The sequence below is a fragment of the Diorhabda sublineata genome, chromosome 8 (genome assembly GCF_026230105.1).
Source record: "Diorhabda sublineata isolate icDioSubl1.1 chromosome 8, icDioSubl1.1, whole genome shotgun sequence".
Classification (NCBI taxonomy): Eukaryota; Metazoa; Arthropoda; class Insecta; order Coleoptera; family Chrysomelidae; genus Diorhabda; species Diorhabda sublineata.
This window is the reverse complement of record NC_079481.1, coordinates 11,385,723-11,403,146: the sequence shown is the minus strand read 5'-3', so window position 1 is coordinate 11,403,146 and position 17,424 is coordinate 11,385,723. Positions and strand designations below refer to the sequence as shown.

At 33.6% G+C, this 17,424-nt stretch overlaps 1 protein-coding gene across 3 annotated transcripts in view; it reads right to left on the bottom strand.

The window, feature by feature from the left end:
* Positions 1-17,424, bottom strand: part of LOC130448088 (uncharacterized) — a 128,377-nt gene that overhangs the window by 85,149 nt on the left and 25,804 nt on the right. For all 3 annotated transcript variants that reach the window (XM_056785283.1, XM_056785284.1, XM_056785285.1), the window contains exons 2-3: positions 10,608-10,772; positions 171-2,353 (exon numbers count right to left, since the gene is read on the bottom strand). In XM_056785283.1, the coding sequence (XP_056641261.1) occupies positions 171-2,353; positions 10,608-10,772 (2,348 nt within the window). The remainder of the gene's footprint in view (positions 1-170; positions 2,354-10,607; positions 10,773-17,424) is intronic.

Here is a 17,424-nt window from a genome sequence, read left to right as displayed (position 1 = left end):
TTGGTAAATTTCCACTACGAAATAAGTTTTTTATATTTTCGCTAACGTGTGCGATCACGAAGACCCGAAGTTAATCAAGAAAAATAATAAAAAAAAGTGAATGGACTAAACGATTATAGTTTATGACAGCTGAAATCTCGTAACAACCAATGAAATGAAAATTTTCTTACCTTATCAAGTCCGCTTTTCTTTTCCGGTCTCGGAGGTTTCTTCTCGCTTTTTTTCCCGTTAAAAACTTCGACGCTTTTATCAATTCTAGGATCATAATGCGATCCGTCATCGATACTTCTCTCCCTCGGTATATATTCATTCACTTTACTTTTGTAATCCATAGTTTCGACGTGTCTATAAGGATCATCCTCCCTCGAAACCGCCCTATCGGAATCGTAATCCCCATGTCTCCTTTGACCGATATTCTCTTCGGTATGTTGCCTCTCGCTGGCTATCAATAACGAACTAGCAAAACCTTCGTCTTCACTTTCGTTGCAATAATCTTTCCGACTCCTTCTCGATCGAGATCTAAAATTATCAGTAGATTCTTTCCGGAAATCATTTTCGATACCGGAATCGACGAATCTTTCTCTTCTATCGTTTTCTTCGTAACGGTAATTAGTTGAATCGGTTCTTCTTCGAAGGGAATCTTGGTTAGATCTGGAAATGTTGTTGTATCTTCTATTTTCAGGTGACGAACTAATTTGGGAATCGAAACTTTTCGGTTCGTTATCGAATTGATACTGTTCCTCGATGTACTGCACGTATTTAGTTTCTCTAATATGCGGTTTTCCGTATTTATCCGGACTGGCAGTACCGTTTTTATATATATAAACGTTGGCAGGGTAGGTATTTTTTAAATATTCCGGTGAGGTACGTATCGAATTATCCGTTACCCTCCGGTTGATTCTAGATTCTAATTGATCTCTTCTTGCTGTTAGATTATTGGATAAGCATGTTAAATATTGTTCCTGAGATTCGAAAATTTCTGTCCTTCGTTTACTGTCCATTCCGTCGCCGCGACCTCTAGCGGACGAATCTAGATATCTGGGTGATTGTTCTTTTTCGTTGGTGGAATAACCATTTAAATACGCGGGATTTTTGAATTTAGGAGTAATGGGGTTTTCTTCTTGATATTTATCGACTTCGTCGTAATCTTCCCCGAATTTAGTTAGGGTTTTGTAATTAACGTGTTCTTCGTACCCGAGTCCTTCGTCAGAATCGGAATGCGTATTTTTTTTATTGTAGCTGGTGTGTATGGTTTGTTTTGTGTATGAGTTGCCGTTATTTCCGCAAATTACTTGAGCGTATATAATTGGACTCCCTGTAGTTGGCAAAGTTTCTTTAGATGGGGATTTGTCGGGGCTCAAGCCTCTAGTGTAAGAGAAAGGTTGGTTGTTATTGTGTTGTACGGAATTATGTGGAGAAATTACGACGTTCGTTTTTAAGGGCGGGGGTGAAGTTGATTCGTTACTTAATCTTTTAACTAGAGTGTTAACTTTACGACCTTTCGTTAAGGGTGGTTTTTCCGGTGGCATTTGGCTACTGTGAATCATTTTCGGAGAATCTTTTGGATTCGTTAGATTATTAATGGTTTTTTTAATTATCGGATTGGGGATTTCTTCTTCTTTTTTTATTATTTTTGCGTGCTTCTTTTTAATAAATTCGTTTTTTTTATTCTTATCAGCTTCATTTGGTGGTTTCTTTTTTCTTGTGATTGATTTCAATTTTCGAGCTAGTACTGAATGTTTGAATTTTTTTTCTTTATTCGAAATTTGTTCTGCTTTTTCTACGTCTATTATAACGGGTTGCGGTGGTTTTTGTTCCTCCGTAGGAGGGACTCTTACACCGGTTTCTTTGTATATTTCCTCATCGACTTCGTCGATGAATTGTTTCAGTTGTTCGGCGATACTCTCTTTTTTCTTCTTTCTAACGAATCCTTTCGGTTCGACGTTCTCTTTGTTTTGGTCGTTGTCTAATTCCGGGGCGGAAAAGTAATCTTCTCTTTGTGTCACTTCTATAATCGGCGAGAGTTGTTTTTTTTCATTTTTTCTCTTCAAAAATTCTTCACTATCACTTCCGGATCGGTTACGAAACTTGTTATCGTTATATTTGGTTCCGGTGGTTGATAAATCGCTAACTGTTCGACGTAGATTCGATTTTTTTGGAAGGGCAGGTTTTTCCTTTTTGAATATATCGAAAACTGAGGGTTTTCGAGAATATTTGGTTGCGGCGAAAGTTCGCGGCGGTTTTTTAGGCGGGACAAGTTCTATTGATTTCCTTTTACGATCTAGGGAACCTGAGAAGTATTCTTTCCTCTTTTTCCGATTCTGAAGCGTGTAGAACTTTCCTGGATCAACACCTGAAAAAAAAATTACAAATACAGAGTGAGTTTTATGTATAGAACGCCTCAATTATCTCGGATTTCGATTAGGGTATACATTATTAAAGATATTACACGTTTCTTGTTTACTTCCACGCCTATCACTATATCCTAATATCATTAAAATATCAATTCAAAAATAATCAGTATTTCTAAAATCAGGATTTCTAAAAGCGAAAAATATATAGGGTGATCTATTTGAAATAACAAAGTTCATTATTTTTCAGAAAAAAGGAAAGATCTGACAACAATGTAAATATCACCATAATACCGGCCGTATCACAAGACCGTATTGCGTTCAGTTTCTTCTAAATTAAGAATCTAAATCAATAGAATGTGTGAACTCAAATAATTTCATCTTTTACTGGAAAATCGTGATGTAGGTATAAGAAAGCAAGCGAGCTTAAATTGTGAACAAAATCCATAAATAGAAACTATTAAAAAATTACTGAATTTTTTTAGAAGTACCTAGTGTGATTGGAATTTCTTGAACTACTTAAAATGTTTCAGAAATTCCAAACTTCCGAGAAATTGCTTCAATGATTCATGATTTTTCAGAAATAATAACAAACTTGAAAGATTTTTCTCTAATTTTCATTAAAAAAATCGCAACCAAACTCTTAAAAAATACAAAAATATGAAGTGATTGAAGCTTCCTGAAATCTCTAAAGCTACTGAAAATGTTTCAGAAATTCAAATCTTCCGAAAAATTGTTTGAATATTTGAAGTTTCATGAAATTGTTGAATGCTTCAATATTTTTTCAGAAATAACAGAAACTTGAAAGAAATTTCTCAAATTTTCATTTAGAAAATCCATAAATGCCATCAAACTCTTAAAAAATACAAAAATATGAAGTGATTGAAGCTTTAAAATTCTTCTCGAGCAACATATTAAAATTTACGGTGTAAAATTTTAAAGTAATACTGATACAGGTAGTATAGTAAATCTCCAACAGAGGGCAAACAGTTTTAAGATTTCTTCCAATGTAAAGAGAAAATGATAATTTCTAAAAAAAAATTTTTATATAACATGAACAGGATTTTAACCTACAACCGGTAAATCCAGAGGTATTAACACGCATTAACACGTGTTATATAAATATATATCACGTTATTTTAAATGGATCTATGCATGTTATTTTCGTCAGAAGTGTTGTAGGTTATATTCACCACCTGTGTCGAGTTTGTTTACCTTTACCGGTTAGTTCTGAGCGTAACTGAAAAGTATTTACTTAACTATATCCGTTTCCGTAATATAAAAGGAACATATTATAGCAGAGGTCCAAAAGTATGGCAAACGTCAAAATATCAACTGGCGCACACATTTTACAACACATATATGTGTCGCATTCTGACGTGTCGTGTTGACACGTGTTAACACGTTGGGAAAAATATCGTAATTTTATTTTTTATCAACCGGACTGTACGTATAAATCTAGTTGTGATTGTACTCCAATGAGACGCTAATAAAAAATGTGTTTTTTCCGACATAAAACCCACAATAATGACCCACAGAAGATTCCGATGACCACAGCCATAAAACCGCATTTGTGCATCTACGCCTACGGAGATCTACTTAAACCAATTAGAGATCGAAACAAAAAAAGTTTCATCGATTGCTCGGACATTTTTGTTGTTATTTATTCAACATCTCATCAAGAATCATGTTATCTACTTATTACTCTTAATAAATGATAAAAGATAAACAGGCACTGTCAGTTATTTAGATTTATTTTATGAAACGTGTTTGCAAAAAGCGACTTTTTGTTGTTTTTGATGTAATTTTATGCGCAGAATTTGAATCCGTCCTTAAATTGCTCGTATCATGTTTGTCCTTTTATTTAAGTAGTAGCGGAAATTACTAATTACATGTACGAGGGTTGCTAATTAAGTTTTGAGATATGGCATTAAAAATGATATGATAAATGAATGAATGAATTAAAAATGTCATGAAAAATGCCAATGTCAGATTTGACATATTCACATCAGTGTTGTCATATTTCTAAACTTAATTTACAGCCCTCGTAAATATGTCGTGGATGGATATGTGATGGATAATTAGTGAGGTTTTTTGAATCTTATATCAACAATAATGAATTTGGAATTCAAATTTTCAATTCAGCTTGTCCAAAATTCTTTAGACAAATCTACCCAATAATAACATGTGAGGATTAAATTTTTTTAATTTTCTTGGAGGCAATCTAATCTGAAACCTTACTCAAATTTTCATTGAAAAAAATCCATAAATGCAACTAAACTCTTTAAAAATCCAAAGATATAAAGTGATTGAAGCTTCCTGAAATTTCTTGAATTACTCAAAATGTTTCAGAAATTCCAAACTTCCGAAAAACTGTTTAAATGTTTCAAGCTTCGTGAAATTATTGAATGTTTCAAGATTTTTCTAGCAATAATAAGAAACTTGAAAGAAATTTCTCAAATTTTCATTAAAAATATCAATAAATGCAACCAAACTCTTAAAAAATCAAAGACTAGAAATTGATTGGAGCTTCCTGAAATCTCTAGAGCTACTGAAAATGTTTCAGAAATAGAAATTCAAATCTTCCGAAAAAAATTGTTTGAATATTTGAAGCTTCGTGAAATTGTTGAATACTTCAATATTTTTTCAGAAATAACAGAAACTTGAAAGAAATTTCTCAAATTTTCATTAAAATATCGATAAATGCAACCAAACTCTTATCAAAGATTAGAAATTGAATGGAGCTTCCTGAAATTTCTAAAGCTACTGAAAATGTTTCAGAAATTCCAAACTTCCGAAAAATTGTTTGAATATTTGAAGCTTCATGAAATTGTTGAATGTTTCAAGATTTTTTCAAAAATAATAAGAAACTTGGAAGAAATTTCTCAAATTTTTATTAAAAAAATAGCAACCAAACTGTTAAAAAGTACAAAAATATGAAGTGATTGGAGCTTCCTGAAATTTCTTGAACTACTCAAAATGTTTCAGAAATTCCAAACTTCCGAAAAACTGTTTAAATGTTTCAAGCTTCGTGAAATTATTGAATGTTTCAAGATTTTTTCAGCAGTAATAAGAAACTTTAAAAAAATTTCTCAAATTTTCATTAAAAACATCGATAAATGCAACCAAACTCTTAAAAAATCAAAGACTAGAAATTGATTGGAGCTTCCTGAAATCTCTAGAGCTACTGAAAATGTTTCAGAAATAGAAATTCAAATCTTCCGAAAAAAATTGTTTGAATATTTGAAGCTTCATGAAATTGTTGAATGCTTCAATATTTTTTCAGAAATGACAGAAATTTCTCAAATTTTCATTTAAAAAATCCATAAATGCCACCAAACTTTTAAAAAATACAAAAATATGAAGTGATTAAAGCTTCCTGAAATTTCTTGAACTACTCAAATGTTTCAGAAATTCCAAACTTCCGAAAAATTGTTTGAATATTTGAAGCTTCATGCAATTGTTGATTGCCTCAAGATTTTGTCAGAAATAACAAGAAACTTAGAAGAAATGAATAATTTAATTAGTTAATTGTTGTGTTAACATTTAAACTAAACGAAATTTTTAATCAAGTATTGCACAACTTATTGAGAAAACGCGATAAAAATGTTTCATTGATCTATCCTAGGAGCTCCTGAATTTTTTCAAACATTAATTTTCATATTTACCATGTTTTAAAAATATTTTTTGTTAGAAGTCTTGCGCAAACTCAAATGGTCTTACGGTTCCGAAAGTAGAGACTATTTCATGGTAAATATCCCGTTTTTTTCAAATCTTTTTTCAGGTTTACAAAATTTCATCACGTACTTTGACTCGCGCTCGAAAAACTCACTCTTATAGTCTTGTAGTGAGTGTGGATCGGGCATTAGAAATAATAAAAAATTTCAACCCCTTCTTTCAGTTAATTGTTTGGAACTTTTGCAATCGCTCAATTTTCTAAATGCGGTTCCGATTGGCATGACTCTGAGAGGAATCAAAACAATTGCTGGGAGAGTTATGTCAATCAAAACGAACGGAATGTCAAATCAAATGAAATAACAATAGCATGAAAACAGACTGGTATAAAAAACCAATTTGGTTCTCAAATCATTTGAGTAATTATCATTAATGTTATACTTTTATACAATGAACAGAACAGAAATAATAGCCACTAGAATAACGCTCCTAGAAAACATGTTCTGCCAACTAGAATCCGTCTGGATATAATTTTTGTCACTTTTGTGAGAGGTTATCCGATTGGTAAGTGACCTCTTAGACTAACTAATGAAAGTTTAGTAGTAACTGACTTTATATATGGTAAAAGTGTATAAATACGTAAGATAGAACTGTCAAAATTATTATTGCTATTTCGTCTGATGTCAAAATAAGTGTCAAATTTATTATATAGAATCTATCGTATGTCACGTGTATAATCCATCATTTTGTGTATTGTCTGTCATATCAAACAACTTCTTTTCCATATTTTTCATGTTCGCATCGCTCATAATCTACGCCAACCATCAAAAGTGTTATATGTTCTATGATCGTATCTGTCATATGTCACGTGTATCACCAATCATCTTTTGCGTCATCTGTCATATCAACCATATTGTCATTTTATGTTCTTGTGCTTCATATGTTGAATGTATACAGAGTACAGAAAAGGAGTAAAATCTTTGTATATGAAAAATGTCATTAGAAATGGGTTAAATAATGGTGGCGCCACATTAGCATCGGTAATTTTTATGATATTTTAGGTTATATTTACTGAATTAACAAACTGCTTGAATCGTGAATTATATTAAATTTTTTTTTCATCTACAATTACTACTTTCATACTCTTCATCTACACCAGCGTCATTCTTGAAGGTTTTTGAACTGTTATTTATCGAATAACAGTATTGAATAACACTTGTCGCATAAGAGATGTTCTTCCTTCTCTTAACAGTCATATTGTGTACCATATATTCGATGATCGCATCTGTCAAATGTCATATATTATCAATCATCTTGTATGTCATGTGTCATATCAACCACCTTATTTATCATATGTTCTATGATCCTATGGGTCAACCATCTTGTTATCGTCTATTTTTGATTATCTGGGTCATCGTATTTTAGGACAACTTATTTTATTTATATTTCATACAAGGATGTTCTAATTCTAGAATAGTAATATGAATCAAAAACTGATAAATATTCCGTGAAATTTCCAGTATCCATCGTTTCACGAATGTAAAAGGAATGAACGACTTCCTACGAAAAATGAGTTGGCTCGCCGTTTTTATGGCACTTTTTCTACCCACCCGTTTGCGAAACTACTGTGCATTTGAAAAACAACTAAGCGTGATTCAAAATAATGAGAAATGTTATTTACACATTTGGAAATATTCATTTCTAGGTCAAAATCAACACATATCGATGTCTCGCCTTTTTAGCTAAACGCAATAAATCAAATGATACCAGCTTTGTTCCATGACCATGTCCCATTTTTTTCTATGAAATTTTTTATATAACCATTAGACATTGGAAGCATTACTTCAATAGAAATTATTTATTAACTTTGATTTTTTTGGTAGTCTGTCAAAAATTAATTGGCAAGAAATATCAGGGGTTGTTGGATTATGTCCTATTCGGTCGTTTTAGTGAGTGAGCCCTTCTTCTAAAAAAAAGGAATTTCTCATGCAAATCGAAGCGTTCTATGCAAGTTGAGGAGGTGTCTCTCCAAAGAGTTGTTCGACCTGGGTGCTAGGATATTTGAAATCCATACAATTGCGGAGTCGCTTTTTGTAATTTTATTGACAAATTGAAGTATTTCAAAAGTATTTTGGACTGTATCCTTAGCATTTTCTCCCAAATAAACGACTTTTAATGCTAGTTGAGGAGGTGTTCTCTCCAAAGAGCTGTGGCGAAATTCGTTCGACCTGGATCCCAGGGTATTTGCGTTCCATACAATTGCGGAGTCGCTTTTTGTAATTTCAATGACAAGTTGAAGTATTTCAAAACTATTTTGGACTGTATCCTTAGCATTTTCTCCCAAATAAACGACTTTTAATGCTAGTTGAGGAGGTGTTCTCTCCAAAGAGCTGTGGCGAAATTCGTTCGACCTGGATCCCAGGGTATTTGCGTTCCATACAATTGCGGAGTCGCTTTTTGTAATTTCAATGACAAGTTGAAGTATTTCAAAACTATTTTGGACTGTATCCTTAGCATTTTCTCCCAAATAAACGACTTTTAATGCTAGTTGAGGAGGTGTTCTCTCCAAAGAGCTGTGGCGAAATTCGTTCGTCCTGGATCCCAGGGTATTTGCGTTCCATACAATTGCTGAGTCGCTTTTTGTAATTTTATGGAACATTTCGAAGCATTTCAAAGTTTCTTGGGCTGTTGACTCTTTTTTTTTCCCAAATGAACGGCTTTCCTATGCTAGTTGAAGAGGTGTTATCTCCAAAGAGTTGTGTCAATATTCGTTCCAACTGGATGCAAGGGTATTTGCGTTCCATACAACTGCGGAGTCGCTTTTTGTAATTTTATGGAACATTTCGAAGCATTTCAAAGTTTCTTGGACTGGTGACTCTTTTTTTCCCAATTGAACGGCTTTTCTATGCTAGTTGAGGAGGTGTTCACTCCAAACAGTTGTGGCTAAATTATTTCGAACTGAATGCAAGGGTATTTGCGTTCCTTACCATTGCGGAGCCGCTTTTCGTAATTTCATTAAACAAATTGAAGCATTTCAAAGTTTGTTGGACTATTATCTCATTTTTCCCCAAATAAACGGCTTTTTTATGCTAGTTGAGGAGGTGTTCACTCCAAACATTTGTGGCTAAATTATTTCGAACTGGATGCAAGAGTATTTGCGTTCCTTTCAATTGCGGAGTCGCTTTTTGTAATTTAACTAAACATTTTGAAGCATTTCAAATTTTTTTTGGACTGTTGACTCATTTTTCCACAAATGAACACGCCTTTTCTATGCTAGTTGAGGAGGTTTTCTCTCCAAACAGTTGTGGCGAAATTATTTCGAACTGAATGCAAGGGTATTTGCGTTCCTTACCATTGCGGAGCCGCTTTTCGTAATTTCATTAAACAAATTGAAGCATTTCAAAGTTTGTTGGACTATTATCTCATTTTTCCCCAAATAAACGGCTTTTTTATGCTAGTTGAGGAGGTGTTCACTCCAAACATTTGTGGCTAAATTATTTCGAACTGGATGCAAGAGTATTTGCGTTCCTTTCAATTGCGGAGTCGCTTTTTGTAATTTAACTAAACATTTTGAAGCATTTCAAATTTTTTTTGGACTGTTGACTCATTTTTCCACAAATGAACACGCCTTTTCTATGCTAGTTGAGGAGGTTTTCTCTCCAAAAAGTTGTGGCGAAATTATTTCGAAATGTATGCAAGGGTATTTGCGTTCCTTACAATTGCGGAGTCGCTTTTCGTAATTTCATTGAACAAATAGGAGCATTTCAAAATTTGTTGGACTATTGTCTCATTTTATCTCCAAATAAATCACTTTTAATGCTAGTTGAGGAGATATTCTCTCCAAAGAGTTGTGGCGAAATTATTTCGAACTGGATGTCATGATACTTGATTGTCATACAATTGCGGAGTCGCTTTTTGTAATTTCATTGAACAAATTGAAGTATATCAAAGTATTTTGGACTGTTTCAAACAATTGTGGCGGAAATCTTGCGACCAGGGTTCTAGAATGTACCACACACGAGTTTTGTCAGTTTTTAGTCGTAGAGGCTTCCGAATTGAATACTTTTTCAACAACGATAGCAATTTAGAAATTAATGGATTACTATGTCTATTACCATCGTAGAAACGTCAATGCTGCATACTTTATTTGTACTGACTGTAGTTAAACGTTGAAAAGTGAAGAAGTTAATCTTTTAACAACGTTTTTTCAATTATTTTAACTCGTGTGAAAAGTGTATACGGATAACACATAACATGTACTAATAAACATTACCGAGAGTCCTTATATAGTTTTAGCAAAATATGAAGCTAACAATTTAGTAAAAAACGATCTTCATAAGAGTATTGAATTTAATTTAATAAATTTTAATAGATGACACTTCTAACTAAGATATTTACTGTAGTGAAAAGCCATCTGGGATACCTGGTGCAAACAAACAACTACAGAAAATCTAGTTATAAGAAAAGTCAAAAGAAAATGTACATTTTCAAATTTTTTCCACAATTGAATTATAATTATTCCATTGAATTTGTTTTGCGCATGGCCTTACCGCGATCGAGTTTAATGTAATAAATACTTACCCTGAGGCGATGAAATGCAGTCCACTCGATCGACCTGGTGTAGAACACGTTTAGCTTCTTCAGCTAGTTCTTTTTTGGATTTGCTCAGTCGCTCCTTTCTAATAGGCGTCACACTGCCATCACCACTAACCGTACCACCCTTTAACGACGATTTTTCTCGCGGCACTGAAAAAAAATTATTGCAATTTAAATATTTTACGGGGTGTTTCAATAAAACTATTCTTCTCAAACTATAGAACCACAATTTGTTTATCATTTGAACATTGTATATATGCACTTTTATTTGTATCCGTTGGACTAAAAATTTAATATAATCTATTTATTAATAAAACCTAATTACTAATCAAAAGCTTAGTAAGGTTATTTTAAATATTATAACAAAATAATCTAAAATACTCGTTCTATGAATTAAAAAATATTTCAACTGTCTACTAAAATAAGTGCCCATGGATTATGGATGCTTCCTTATTTTATTACTCTCTTACTCATAAAAATAGACTATAGGATAAAGTAAAAGGTTCAATTGTTTGTGAATGGGATACAACAACGAACTGTAAACGCGTATAATTATGGTAATCTCCTGAAAAACACTTGAAAACCTGTCTACAGATAAAAATGATTTGATATATTCGAATCCGTACTACGATATTGCTGCAGACAACTGCAGATGAAATATTGAACGAATTGGGTTGGGATACATTGGAATAACAACCTTATCGTCCCGATTTATTGCCATGCGACTATTATCTATTTGGAAGAGGCAATTTTGTTTATAGCAATCATTTTTCACTTTTAAAGAAGTAAATAAACTTTTAAAAACCAAAAATATAATTCGCGCGATTCGTTACTTGATAAGCTGAGAGATTTTGACGAAAAAATCTTTGATTTTTGAACCTAGTAATTGAATAGAGACTGCTTGCTAAAATAGAACCAAATTTGACAGAGTGGAATTCGAAGTACGATAAAGAAATTATTTGTAGAAAAATGTCGGGATTCAAACCATTACACATCGCAATGCTAGACACGGAAATAGCTTCCAAAAATATAGAAGAACCTGCAAATAAGAAATATTAGCAGCAATTAACGAGAGGTACTAAATACAAAGAAACGATAAATAAGGTATGAGAAACATCCAATCAGAAACGTCCACGACACAAGATGGGGTGCTACAAAGAGGCAGTCTGAGTTCAGTAGTGTTCATAGCTTTTTTGGCTGAATGAATGATAGCAGAAAACCAGAAGGATCTACAAGAAAATTCGAACCAAGAAAAGGTTTATCTAACCGCAGCATTGCCCTTCGTCTGAATATGTCACAGACTTTTCCAGGAAACTGGTAGCGTTGTGCGAAGACCAGTCACGGGTCGCCCTAGTGTTACATAGCCAATTCCATCCGAAGAAACTGATTTATAACGGTAAAGATGGTTCGAAGTCACTTTTTCTAACATTTCGAAGGGCAATTTCGAGAAATATCATCAGGAGATTACATTCATCGAATCTAAGGACAAGAAGACCTTTGGGTCCCGATCGGGTTTCCACAGAGATAGTCGGGAAAGGGTCTGGAGAGGCTCAATTTTACCAAAGATGTTGAGCGAACAATGACAGGTACCATATGCGCTGAAAACATTGTAAGACCGATAGTTCATCCCTTGCGCAATGAATTTGGAGCAAATTTCATTTTTCAAGATGATAATGCCAGAAAACATCACACGGGAATAGTACAAAATATCCTAGAGGAAGGAGTTATCCAAAGAATAAATTGAACATGTGTGGGATTATATTGGAAGAGAAAATCCACCAGTTGATTAATCTTCTGGTGCAATAGGTTTGTTCTTTACATTTACCTTTTCGCAAGTCAACAACAACAACTTTTTTAAATTATACTCCATTCGGAAAGAGTGTATAGTAATAAATCAATCCCTTTTCTGGTCACCATAGCCGTAGTTACATTTAAGAACAATTTATTATTTTATTTTATTAAACATTAGCAAATGAATCCAATATTTATTTCCTTTACTTTACTTTACTTATCGGCCAGAAAAACTCCTTTGGGGTATTTTAAGGAAGGAATGATGTTGACAGGTAAATATTTCACGCCCTTTATGGTATATACCTATACCAGACAGGTTAATTTGAAAACGATTTGAAAAAAACCCATTGCAACGGCTATGATGGTAAGTGTCTTCTTACTTTTGGGGAGATTCAGAGGTTGATGTGAAAGTATTAAAATAGAGAGAGAAATAAAGATATACTTCAATTTTGGGAAGAAAAGGATGGCCATTCGGATTATCTAGGTAACCGCTTACATTTTAGTACGATCAATTATGGGGAAATATATCTCTGTCCAGTTACTTATTTATCATTGGCATATTTAAATATAACAAATTTTGGACGTAAGTACCGTACTAAAAATTTCAGGTTTTTGCATATAAGTATATAAAGAGAAAATTGTTAAAAAGTAGAGGGTGACAATTTTTTTATGTAAGTGCACCAACCCCTCATCGCCCTCCTAGATTTCTGACCAAAGCTCGAAATTCAGCTAGCAAGCACATTTGTAAGCACTAAAATTCGATGGTATTTTTGCTAATAACTTTTTCTGACATACTCGCACAAAAAAATCCTAGAGATCAAATTCATAGGAAATTTAATACCCTACACGACGACGGAAGTCGATTTGAGAAATGAAAATTTTTTCGACTTGAAACTTTTCCAAAAAATGAAAATTTTTTCGAAAGGTCGTTTTTTTCACTGACCAACAATACTGTAAATAGCAGTATGGAGGTCAAAACATAAGGAAATATAGACTGTTTGCTATAGAAAATTTACGTTTTTTCGGAAAATTCAAAATGGTTTCCGCAAAAATCGGATATATATATATATATATGCTTTTTTTTTCAATCACGCGGCCTTTTGGCTTTAACGATATCGAAGCGCGGTTGGTTGTAATCTATAGAGGAAAATTATAGTTTCATGTATAACAAATAAATAAATTTTTTTATATACTTGGATATTTTTAGTGTCTGAGAGCATGGTTCTATACATTTTTTTTCGACATTATCATCAACACAGATATCTTCGTCAATAACAGCGTCACTATTCATCGCAAGTTCATAGTTATCTACGAAGATATATTGAAAAATTTTTAGCCTACTATAGAACCAAACAAAATTTCAATATCAAAATATTTTATTGCTCTATATATTCTCCTCTTAATTGGATATATTTATTAAAGCGAACGATGAATGTTTCAAGTAAACAACTCAAAAAGCACTCGTATTTCAACACGTTCGAGTACGTTCTCTATTAAAATTGTCAAAACTTATTATGTCAAAGTCAAATTTGACATATTTGACATAAACAGTGTTGCTATATCTCCTCATGTGACATTTCACAAGATTGAGGCTTACTTGGGCATCAGTTTCATTCGCATACATTCAATATTGCATAAACATTTGGCTGTCGAAAAGATTTGTTCGCTTTGGATATCGCATAATTTGATTATAGCTCAAAAAAACGCTCGCTTAGATTGGTGCCAAGAAATGGTGTTTCAATATGAGTCAGATCCAGCAAAAGTTGTTCAAGCACGAAGCACATTTATTACAGCGAACCTGCTACGTCTCTAGATCTTTAAAAAAAAATCTTTCTTTTTGCTCTACAAACCAGACCTTCACAGCTTTTATTACCTCGTCGTTGGAAGAAAATTTACGACCCTTTAACCTTTTTTTCAGTTGAGAAAAGAGATGATAGTCGGACGGAGCCAAATCTGGGGAATAAGGAGGGTGTTCTAGTAATTAAAACCCTAAATCACGAATTTTTTTCATGGCAACATAAGATTTGTGTGCAGGGGCGTTGTCCTGAAAAAACAAAACACCTTTGGATAGCTTTTCGCGTCTTTTCTCTTTAATTTTCTCCCTTAGAGTGGTCAGTAATGTCGAATAGTAATCTCCAGTTATTGTTCCACTCTTATCTAAAACAATCAATCGTGATTATTCCATGTGAATCCCAAAAATTTGAAGCAAGGACTTTTCCAGTAGATTTTTGGACACGAAACTTCTTAGGTCTTGGAGAACCAGAGTGTCGCCATTCCATCGATTGTTGCTTTGTTTCTGGATCGTAGAAATGTACCCAAATCGAGCACAGATCGAACGCGATGCTTCTACCCTTGCACGCTTTTGGTCAACATTCAAACATTTGGAGATCCATTTTACAGCAATTTTCCTCATGTCCAAATTGACGTGATCTATATGATGAACGCGTTTGTATGAAAAATTCAGTACTTCAGATATCCGTTTTAGCCCAATTCGACGATCTGATAAAATCATGTCATGAACTGCATCGATATTTTCGGGAACTGACACAGAAACTGGCCGCCTCCCGGTCGGTCATCAACACATTGATCACCAACGGTATTAAGCATTTTCGTAAATCTGCTTTCCTCTTTTGAATACCGTTGATGATGGCTCGATACTCCAACTTTTAGATTTCCACAATTTCGGTGGACATCTTTTTTCGTTTAATTTATTGTATAACTCTGGTTTACTTTTTTGACGTCAAACTTTACACTTACACTTCTAATAAGTTATTGTTCGTTGCTATGGTAACGCAATTTTTTGTTTATGCATTAGACTGGTATAGGCTAACTGGATAACAATACATCCTCGTAATTGACTCATTTCAAAATTACTATTCATAATTTCAGCTTCTTCATTACATTCATTCATTCATTCATTCATTCATACATTCATCGTTATTGAATGCAACAATATTTGGTTCGCTTTCGATTATTTTATTACAATTATCACAAGTTTTGCCTTCGCAAATTATACATTAAACCGTACAATGAAGACCAACTTTATTACAACCGCACCTGGCTATAGAACAATCCTTGTCCTTGTCCCAAACTCGTAGTTGATGATAACACTCTGAAAGAATGGAATTTCATGGCGGCTTCAGTTAGTGGCAAAGTGTCTAAATTAAAGATTTTTTGGCGGAAAATTTTCATTGAAGAGCTGGAATTGTGGTGGATTGAGTATTGGTGTTGGAGTGGAATGGGAGGAAAAAAGGCTCGACGGAGCAAACAGCTTATCAAAAATTTATGTAAGTGAGCAGGAACAACTACAAGTGTATTATTTCCTATCGATGTCGTCGACCATTCGGCTGGATAACGAATTCACCAGCCAAATTGTAGAAGATCTGCCCACTGTGTAGTTTTTCACAAAGATGTGTTAATTATTGTGTGATATGTTGGCCATCGTATTTTACGAGTTTACGAAGTTTATCCTGTCCGGGAGATTTTCTATTTTTGGTTTTGGTTACTTCTTGAATGAATATGAAGCTTGCAAATATTTGGGGAGTTTTTAGAGGTGAAAATTTATGCTGAAAGCTGAAATAACATAAAACAAATACGGATTGAGATATATAGTTACTTAGCAATGAGGAGAAAAAAATATTGAAATAGTTTTAGTAGTAGTATAATTTTTATTTTGAAATTTTTATTGTAATAAAGCATCCTAAATTGATGTTTCTCACTTTTCATATATTTAAACTTTTTCCCTTAATTTTTTACCTATTTTTTGATGTTATTGTTATATCTAGTTGTAAAAGCAATGAAAATAACGTATGATAACCAATGCGCAAAAATTTTCTAAGCCGTTGTAATAGTTTCGATTCATAAATGTGTCGAGAGCACATAAAAGCGATCAGCCCTCATAACATAGCATGTAGTCGTAGAAAAAGTATAGTATCGTATTCGCGCATAATAATTACCCCGAATCACTTGGATAATTGAGCGAGTTGGAACCTAGTAAACTAAATATTTTCTCGAATAGTCCAGGAATACCTCCAGTAATCCTCGAGATGGTAAGCAAGGATCCAAGCAAAATTCCATCGTCAAATTGACGTTTTGTATAAGTTTTGGGAATAGAAATAGTAGAAATGTAGTGGCATATTTAATATTTTTAATCTTTTTCTCGACTTCTTAATGACAGGAGACCAGATTTACCCCCAGATCCAAACGAAACCAATGAAATTGGCCCTGAAATTACCATAGAAGAAGTTAAACATGCAACTAAACTTCAAAAGAACGGAAGAACTGTTGGATCTGACAATGTGTACGCGAAAACCTTCAAACCCGAAGCTGCGGAGGATGGGGTTGGTCTAAATCTTATTACAACGTATATCCAAAAAGTGTGAGCGCCTGGTTGATCGTTCGCAATTTAGCTTTAGAAAAGGAAAGGATACTCGAGAAGCTCTTTTCTCCTTGAATATGATGTATTTGCATGCTTTATTAACTATAAAAAAGTTTTTGACTGTATGGCACACAAGATATTCTCTGACACCAAACAGAAACAAGGATGTGTATTGTCTCCCCTACTGTTTAACCTCCAGTCTGAGGCAGCATTCAGAGGAACCCTCGAGAATACAACTGCAAGCATAAAGATCAATGGAAACATTATAAACAATATTAGTTAAGCATATGATACCGTGGGTAGTGGCCAGTAACCTACCAGAACTTCAATCTCTTGTGGATGAGCAATTCGGCCTTTATATGAATACGACCAAGACCAAACTATTGGTATTCTCAAAAATAAAAAGAAACACCACACTAAGACTCCATGGAGAAGTCATTGAACAAGTGTCATCTCTAAGAAACTTGGGCATGTTCATCAACAATAAGTAATGCGACCCAAGAACTCGAAATCAGATCAAGAATTGAACAAGCGCGAAAACCCTAAACAACATGAGGATACTTCTGATAAACCGCAACCTCAACCTGGAGCTCCGGACCAGAATGTTTCGCTGTTGCATCTTTTTCAGATTCT